Source organism: Dromiciops gliroides, chromosome 6, assembly GCF_019393635.1.
Source record: "Dromiciops gliroides isolate mDroGli1 chromosome 6, mDroGli1.pri, whole genome shotgun sequence".
NCBI lineage: Eukaryota > Metazoa > Chordata > Mammalia > Microbiotheria > Microbiotheriidae > Dromiciops > Dromiciops gliroides.
The window spans coordinates 53,188,104-53,196,665 of record NC_057866.1 but is presented as its reverse complement, the minus strand read 5'-3'; the positions used below and the strand labels follow the sequence as shown (position 1 = coordinate 53,196,665).

The window sequence follows — 8,562 nt, the reverse complement described above, 5'->3', positions numbered from 1 at the left end:
ACTTTAAAGAGGAGGGAAATGAGGAAGAGGTGACTATAATGCAAGTAGCAAGTTCTAAGTAGCAGGATTTGAACCCCTGACTCCAGGTGATTTTCTTTACAGGGGAAAATATCCTTCATGATCTGAAAGCCAAGTCCTCGTTTCTAATTACTTAGAGATCAAAGGTTTTCCAAACTTTTCCTCCTTGATTATTGGCTTCCTGAGAGCATGGACTGAATGAGAGCTATTAGGTTGCAAAGCATAGACAGTAGAGAAGATAGGATGCACTGTGGCCATTTCTGATGTTGGCACCTGCTTCTTTCCCTCTCTGAGGCTGCCTCTAGCTATGAGATGAGACGAGCACTTCTGAAATTGTGCGTGCTAGAAGGAGGGAGAGCCCATGTGACAGAGCAGTGCTCCTCTGGGAAGGTGTTGTTCCTCGGTGACTGTTTGACTATGTGAATGTGTTGTCTTATGGGTCCCCCCTGGAGAAGAGTCTGGTGTGGCAGGCTTTGTTAAGTTGCCTGATGTTTAGGGCACCACAATATGAAAGGGTTTAGGTGATGTTTCTGTGTCATGGGGTCAGGGACAGCCATTCCCTTGATGACATTTTTGGATCCCTTTCCAATTTTCTTGGTTGTGTCTTTGTCAAAAGTCATGGGGCGGTTCGGTCGGCTCCAGGCAGCGGTGGCGAAGGAGCGACTCCCTCCTCTCCTGTGGCCCTCGTTTCCTCCCTCACCCTCCCTCCCTCGCTCTCTCGCTCCTTTCCGGAACCATGGCCTCTGGGGTGGCTGTCTCAGATGGGGTGATTAAGGTGTTCAACGACATGAAGGTTCGCAAGTCCTCGACACCTGAGGAGGTGAAGAAGCGCAAGAAGGCCGTGCTGTTCTGCCTGAGCGAGGATAAGAAGAACATCGTGCTGGAGGAGGGCAAGGAGATTCTGGTGGGTGACGTGGGGCAGACTGTAGATGACCCCTATACTACCTTTGTCAAGATGCTGCCAGACAAGGACTGCCGCTACGCCCTCTACGATGCCACCTACGAGACCAAGGAGAGCAAGAAGGAGGATCTGGTGTTCATCTTCTGGACCCCCGAGTGTGCCCCTCTCAAGAGCAAAATGATCTATGCGAGCTCCAAGGACGCCATCAAGAAGAAACTGACAGGAATCAAACATGAATTACAAGCCAACTGTTATGAGGAAGTGAAGGACCGCTGTGCCCTGGCTGAGAAACTGGGGGGCAATGCCGTGATTTCCCTGGAGGGGAAGCCCTTATGAGTCTCCCCCCTCCAGCTCCCCTGCTGGGGCCGCCCAAGCCCGGTTGGGGAGCAGGCTGCCCCCTTCCTGCCAGACCTGAGGGGCTGGGGGGATCCTAGCAGGAGCAGGGCGATCCCTTCACCCATTTGCCAAACCACCCCTGACCCCTGACCTCCCTCACTTCAACCCAATGGCTCTGGCCTTCCCCAACTGCCTTTGATATTCTCATTCCTCCTGAGTTGTAGCAGACCAAGCCCCCCGGGGATGCCCAGATGGGGGGGAGGCCAGTATTTTCCAGTATTTTTTTTAACTGACACCCCCAGTTTTCCCCCTTCCCCGGTGCTGCCAACTTCTAACTGCGATAGTGGCTTTGTGCTTGTTGTTTAGTTTTGTGTATAAATGGAATGTTGTGGAGACCCCTCCCCTACACAACCGGCTCCCCTTCCCCCTCCCCCCTCCAGTTACTTATGTGGCCAGTATAAAGGAAAGTTACAGCGCCAGTAAAAGGAAAGTTCAATTAAAAAAAAAAAAGACAAATAAATAAAAGGTGAGCTGCTCTGGAAAAAAAAAAAAGTCATGGGGCCTTAACACTGAAAAATCCCCCCAAACATCCAAAAATGGTAGTTTCTCAATCTCTTGCCTGAGGGGAGGCAATCAGGACAACAGTTCTGAGTTCCAATCCTATTTATACCACCCACTATTTGTCAAGGAGTCCCCAAATCCTTAGGGCAATTTTAAGCTAGTAAAGCTTGAAATTGTCCTAAGAATTTGGGACATACTGTATAATTGGAGGCCTAAGGGACAACATGGTAGATAGCGGGCTGGATGTGGAGTTAGGAAGACCTGGGTTCAAATTGTGCCTCTAATAATTGGTTAGTTGTAGGACATAGGCAAGTCACTTAACCTCTAATTGTCTTAGTTTCCTCAACTAGAAAATAGGGACAACAAGATTACCTACCTTTCATGGTTGTTGTGAGGATCCAATGAGATAACAGATACCATTTGTAAAGAGCGCTCGGCACAGGGACTGTCACATAATTAGGCACTTACACTTATTGCCTTCCCTTCCTCTCATCTAAAAAATGTGGATAATAATAACTATAGCACTTTTTTCAATGGACTGTTGTTAGGCTTTAATGAGATCATGTATGTTAAGTCTTTTGCAAACTTTAAAGTCTTATAAAAATATCAGGTGAGGTGAGAAGCAGGGTGGGGCAGTGGGAAATAGTCCTGGGCTGGGCATATGTTCTACTTTCTAGCATTGGTCCAGTCCAACCAGCTGGGTGACCTTGGATGAGTCCCTTCCTGTATCTGAGCCTCAGTTGCTCCCAAATAAAGGGGTTGGATAAGTGCCTATCCCCTAGACGATGTCTAAAGGTCCCTCCAGTGCTGACACATAGATATTGCTTGTATTGAGAAACAGTATGCTACTTGTTCTTGGATTGGGTCAGCTTGTGTGTCTACTTCGTATTCGTCAGCCACACATGAATTCCTGTCCATGCTGGATTATTGCATTCCTTAAACAAGAAAATGAATTTTTATTCTTCTGGTTTAAAAAAAAAATGCATGCTCCAAGATTCTTGGATTATGCTGAAATATTCCCTAGACTGGGCACTATTCGAGCATCTGAAAGGCCAAAAAGAAATTTAATAACAGTAGGCCAGAAAGTCCTACAAAGCCCTTTAATACCATTTTAATTGAACATGATATGGAAAATTGAAGAGAATTCAGGGAAACTAGGAAATTGTATTATGGGAATATCACCACCTAGTGGACTCTGGGGGAATATTCTAGGATGTTCTTGACAGATTTTTTTTCCCCAAAAAAATCTTTCATATATTTGAATGTCCATGAATCCTTGGGTTGGGGAGTGAGGGAGAGACTGTTGGGGAAGGGGAAGGGAACAAGTATTTATTAAGTGCCTACTATGTGCCTGGCACTGTGTTAAGCACTTTATAAATATTATTTCATTTGATCCTCACAACATTCCTGTAAGGTAAGGTGCTATTTTTATCCTCACTTTACAACTGCAGGAAATGAGGTAGACAGAGGTTAAGTGACCTTCCCAGGATCACACAAATAGTAACTGCATGAGGCTGAATTTGAACTAAGTTCTTCCAGACTCCAGGCCTAGCACCCTACCCACCAAGCTTAGGTTTGGAAGAGGTCTTGAGTCATAGGTTCTCAGCTCCAGATAAAGATATTTCAGAGCCTAGACCTCCTTCTACACTCTAGTCCAGGCTCAAGTACCTAATTCTATAGCACTTTTCCTAAAATGAGTAGATTTTATATTCTCCAATAATAATAATAATAGAGAGAGATGATAGATAGAAAGACAGACAGATATACAGATAGATGATAGATATAGATAGATAGATAGATAGATAGATAGATAGATAGATAGATAGATAGATAGATAGATAGATAGATAGATAGATAGATAGATAGATGAATAGATGGATGGATGGATGGACGGACAGATGGACAGACAGACAGACAGACAGATAGATAGATAGATAGATAGCATTTAGTAGCAACTTAAGGTTTGCAAAGTGTCTTTCAGCTATCATATAATTTTATCCTCACAACAACCCTGGGAGGTAGATTATCTCCATTTTACTTATCAGGAAACTGAGGCCAACAGACATTAAGAGACTTGCCCAGGGTTACATAGCTAGTTGAGTTTTGAGATCAAATCTGAACTCAGGTCTTCCTGAGGGTCCCATGATCTAGCTGCCTTTGCCTAGGGACTCAGGTAACTCCTGCATCTTGGTGGAGGGCAGTATCTTTGATGGGTGAGTGTCATGGTCATCACTGTTGGGAGGGGGGAGTTACCAAATCCCATAAAGACAGATGGAGAGAAGAGATGGATATGATCAGAGAAGAGAGGATCATTAGGAGTTGGGGGTGGGATGGAACCAAGAAAAAGGGATGACCCCAGAAGAGCTTATGTTTGTGTCTCTCTGTGGATCTGTTTACCATTTTCTGGTGACTCACAGGGTGCCAGGCAATGGGGGTAGGGTAGGAGAGAGGGAGGTTGGCAGAAACAGAGAGAAAGGATCAAGTGACTGTGGTCTCATTAGCAAAATTGAAAACCGGGGACATCAGGAAAATTTATAGTTTTAGAACTGCAAAGGTCTTTAAAGATCACCTAATTCAACATTCTCATTTTACAGGGGAAGAAACTGAGTCTCAGATAGAGCACTTGAGTCACTCAAGATCACACCACTATTGTGTATGGCAGAGTAGGGAATAGTCTTCCTGCCTCCCAGCCTAGAGTGATTTCCAGTCTCCTACCTGGAAAGTAAAAATATAAGACTGATAAAACATGCAAAGAGGTATTTTAGCAAAGAAATGCAACTTATTCAATTAGCAAGAATTTGTTAAGCACTTATCATGTGCCAGACACTGTACTAGGTACTGGGGAAACAATGACAAAAACAAAATCATTCCTGCTCTCAGGGATCTTGCATTCTATCACAGGAAACAACACATACACATATTAGAAGGGGGGAGGGTGACATGGAAATCTATTTTGAGGAAAGCGGGTAGGGAGAAGGGGGCAGAAGGAATTGGAGGGCATTCCCCTGCCAGGAAAATAAGCTGCTTCTCTCCCCTGTGCTTCCTGGCACACGCAACATTCCTTTGAAAGATGAAATACATACATCTGGGATATTGGGACTCGGTCATATTCTCAAGCAAGTCAGGAATTTGACATCCAGAACTCCGGAGCTGAGTGGAGGACATCTGACTGGGTCACCTTGCCCTCCCCATCTCTACACAAGCCCAGGATCTTTGGATCTCCCTTCAGATGATAGAGTGTAGTCTACCAGAGCCCACCTGAGCTTTCAAGGTCAGTGGGCCCTCGGCCCTCATTCAGATGGATAATTCAAGAGAAGTAATACATCCTCTGCTTTCTATTTTGTAAATGGGACAAGTCACTCGATCCTCTGTCTCTGTACCTGGCCATCCTGTGAGTCACGAGGCAATGGTAAACAAACATACATTTGCCCTACCTGCCTGCTTACCGTGGACGGGAGCCAAGAGACTCAAATGGTCAGTCGGCTCATCACCTGCCTCCCACCAGTTACATTGGAGAGTTATTTCAAGATGGTGCTACCTCTCTGGGTGTCTTATGGTTTTCTGAGCCACCTTATCTCAGTGGCCCTGCACCCCATGATTAACAACTGCACCCCTTTCTTTCTTTCTTTTTTTGTAAGGCAATTGGGGTTAAGTGACTTGCCCAAAGTCACACAACTGAAAGTGTTAAGTGTCTGAGGTCGGATTTGAACTCAGGTCCTCCTGAATCCAGGGCCAGTGCTCTATCCACTGTGCCACCTAACTGCCCCTGCACCCCTTTCTAAAGGGAATTATTTTTGAGGGAGCTCTCTTCCTCTCTCTGAGAGGACAATGGAGTCAGTGGGACCTCACCAAGAGAGAGCTAGTCTCTGAAGTAAGAAAACCTGAGTTAGAGTCTCTCTTTTGAGGCATATGAGAAGCATGACCCCAGGTAAGTTGTCACAGTGCCCCCCAAGGTGATAAATTCTAGGGAATTTGCTGATGTGCATTGTTAAAGCAGGTTCCTCACCAGGAGTTCCCTACAGAGATGAAACTTTAGTCTAGTCAATAAATAAGAATCCTGAGGTCAAAGTTAGGAGGCCTGGGTTTTAAGTTCAGGCTCAGGGGCTTGCTAATTATGTGATCTTGAGTAAGTAATTTCTATGCTCTGAGACTCAGTTTCCTCATCTGTAAAAACAGGGGGTTGACCTTTAAGCGCTCTCTCTCTCTCTCTCTCTCTCTCTCTCTCTCTCTCTCTCTCTCTCTCTCTCTCTCTCTCTCTCTCTCTCTCTCTCTCTCTCTCTCTCCCCCAGCTTTAGATCTGAGCTCCTACAATTTTAACCAAGGTTGCTATGAGGATCAAACAGGTTTCTTGGATGCAGAAAGCACTTTGTGACGATAAGGTGACCTTGGAGCTTGTATGAACGGTGGCAACTCAGACTTGACTGGAGTGTGAGAATCTCAGGCACAAACTGTATAGTTTGTAATATACACACAGAGAGTCTCGTGTTACAGAGTCTGGCACAGCTTAGAAGCATTGCCTACTTCCTCCCAGGTGCTCCCTCTCCTTGCTGGCCAGTCCAGTCTCAGGGGCCTCCTCCAAGCTCTCTCCCTGGGGCCAATTTCCTTTCTTTAAAGTATCTCCTACTTCTACCCACCACCCACGTCCTTGTTCGGGAGTCCCCCGGAAAAAGCAGGATCTTCCCTTGTGTGGACTCAAGGCCCACTCCTTCAGCTTCAAGATGAAATCTCCCTGTTGGTCATCTCCATCACCCTGAAGTCCCTTTTTATCCCTCCCCCAACCTGTTCTGCTCTCGTTCTTATGAATTTTCTCATTTTTCTACTGTTCTGTCTCCTTTGCTGAGGTAGCCCTTCCAAGATTCCCTAACACTCCTTTTTTTTCTTTGCTTGATTGACTGGGTTTTTTTGTTTGTTTGGTGGGGCAATTTGGGGTTAAGTGACTTGCCCAGGGTCACACAGTTAGTAATTAAGTGTCTGAGGGTAGATTTGAACTCAGGTCTTCCTGAATCCAGGGCCAGTGCTCTATCCACTGCACCACCTAGCTGCCCCCTAACACTCCTTTTTAAACCAATCTTTTCCTCACTAACCACTCTCCTTAGTCTTCACAAACCCTCCCCTTGACCTTCCTCCTCCCAATCTACCACTAACTGAACAGCCCAAAAGTCCAATCCCCATCCTTCAAGGATACCTTCAAACCCTATCAGGCTGCCTTGTATACAATTAGCTCATTAAAGAAACCCTAACTAGCACCTGGTAGCAAAGTTCCCCTCTCTTCTATGGGTCCCAGTTTCCTCATCCACAGTGAAAGAAATGGATTAGAGGGGTTAAGGACCCTTCCAGCTCCTTGGTCCCAAAGCATCTGCTTTAATTCCAAATTAAAACTTTATTGACTCTTAAACAGAACTTCCCCTAATCCACTCTTCTCCTTGAGCACAGATCTAATTTCCAGGGTTGTTCTGATGATCAGGGATTAGAATCTAAGAGTTTCACTTTACACACTGTGTAATTTAAAATTCTAAATGTGGGTTCTAATCTGTCCCTCCCCCCAGTTTTGTGGGGGAAACTGACTAAAATCACTGATAAACGAGTTTAGGTTTTTTAAGGGTTTATTGAAAGATAGTAAAAGAAAGAGAAAGATCAGAGGTTCCAATCCCTTTGCCCAGAAGAGAAAAACACAAATGCGAAGACCAAGGAAGAATGAAAGAAGGCCCCAAGGCTTCTCCCCATAGAGCATCATCTCTCGTTACATGACTTCAGCAAAGGAGGCAAACCACCAAAGCCAGTCAAGGGGAATGAGGCAATAAGGCAAGAGACTAAGAAGAGACTAAGTTTCTCTCTCTCTCTCTGTCTCTGTCTCTGTCTCTCTCTGTCTCTGTCTCTGCCTCTCTGTCTCTCTCTCTCTGTCTCTCTGTCTCTCTCTGTCTCCATCTCTGTCTCTGTCTCTGTCTCTGTCTCTCTCTGCAATAGCTATAGTGATGATTTCCCACCCTGCAAGTGGAAGGCTCTCTAGCTGGAATGGAGGCAGTGGGATTTGAGGATTTTTCTAGATATTTCTGGGTCATAAGACCATAGATTTAGAGCTAGAAGGTAACTTAGAAGCATCAAGTCCAGCCCTTTCATTTTAGAGATTGGGAAACTGAGGTACAGAGAAGTTAAGTAACTTACCTGGGGTCATAAAGCTACTAAACATTTAAGGTGGAATTTGAACTCCAGTCTTCCTGACTACAGCTCTAGTGCTCTTCCTATTACACCATGCCTTTTCTTTCCAGTTGCTCAGCCCTGCCTCATTGCATCCTGAGATGGTTAAGGTCATCTGTAAAAATGATGGTATAAATTTACACAATAATTCAAAATTTACAAATCACTTTATACACATTGTCCCATTTGATCCTCAGAACAACCTTAAGGGAGAGGTATTATTATGATGCCCATTTTTTCAGATGAGGAAAGTGAGAGTGACTTGCCCACCATAATAAGTGTCAGAAATGGGATTTGAATCCAGGTTTTCCTGGTTCTAAGTCCAGCCCTCTATCACTTCTGCTACATTGCCAGTCAGTTTTAGAAATGGTCGGTCCACTCTGCACTTCCAGATGCCCTTCACCCTGAGCAATGTGGGAATGCATGGACCCTAGGCTGTGTTTACAGCTCACACTTCAACACTCCTATCTCCTTGAGATCCCAGCACACAATCTGACAAGCCCAAAGTGGTCCAGCGCATAGCTGGGCTGTGTGCCTACATTCTGAGCATT

At 45.1% G+C, this 8,562-nt stretch overlaps 1 protein-coding gene across 1 annotated transcript; it reads left to right on the top strand.

Moving 5' to 3' along the window:
* Positions 1 to 644: 644 nt before the first annotated feature.
* Positions 645 to 1,794, top strand: LOC122730421 (cofilin-1-like). Its single transcript, XM_043969546.1, has one exon. The coding sequence runs from the start codon at positions 755 to 757 to the stop codon at positions 1,253 to 1,255; it is 501 nt and encodes a 166-aa protein (XP_043825481.1). The 5' UTR covers positions 645 to 754; the 3' UTR covers positions 1,256 to 1,794.
* Positions 1,795 to 8,562: the final 6,768 nt, after the last annotated feature.

Coding starts and splice junctions, on each gene's coding strand:
- LOC122730421 (XM_043969546.1), top strand. CDS start 755: ATGGCCTCTGGGGTGGCTGTCTCAGATGGGGTGATTAAGGTGTTCAAC.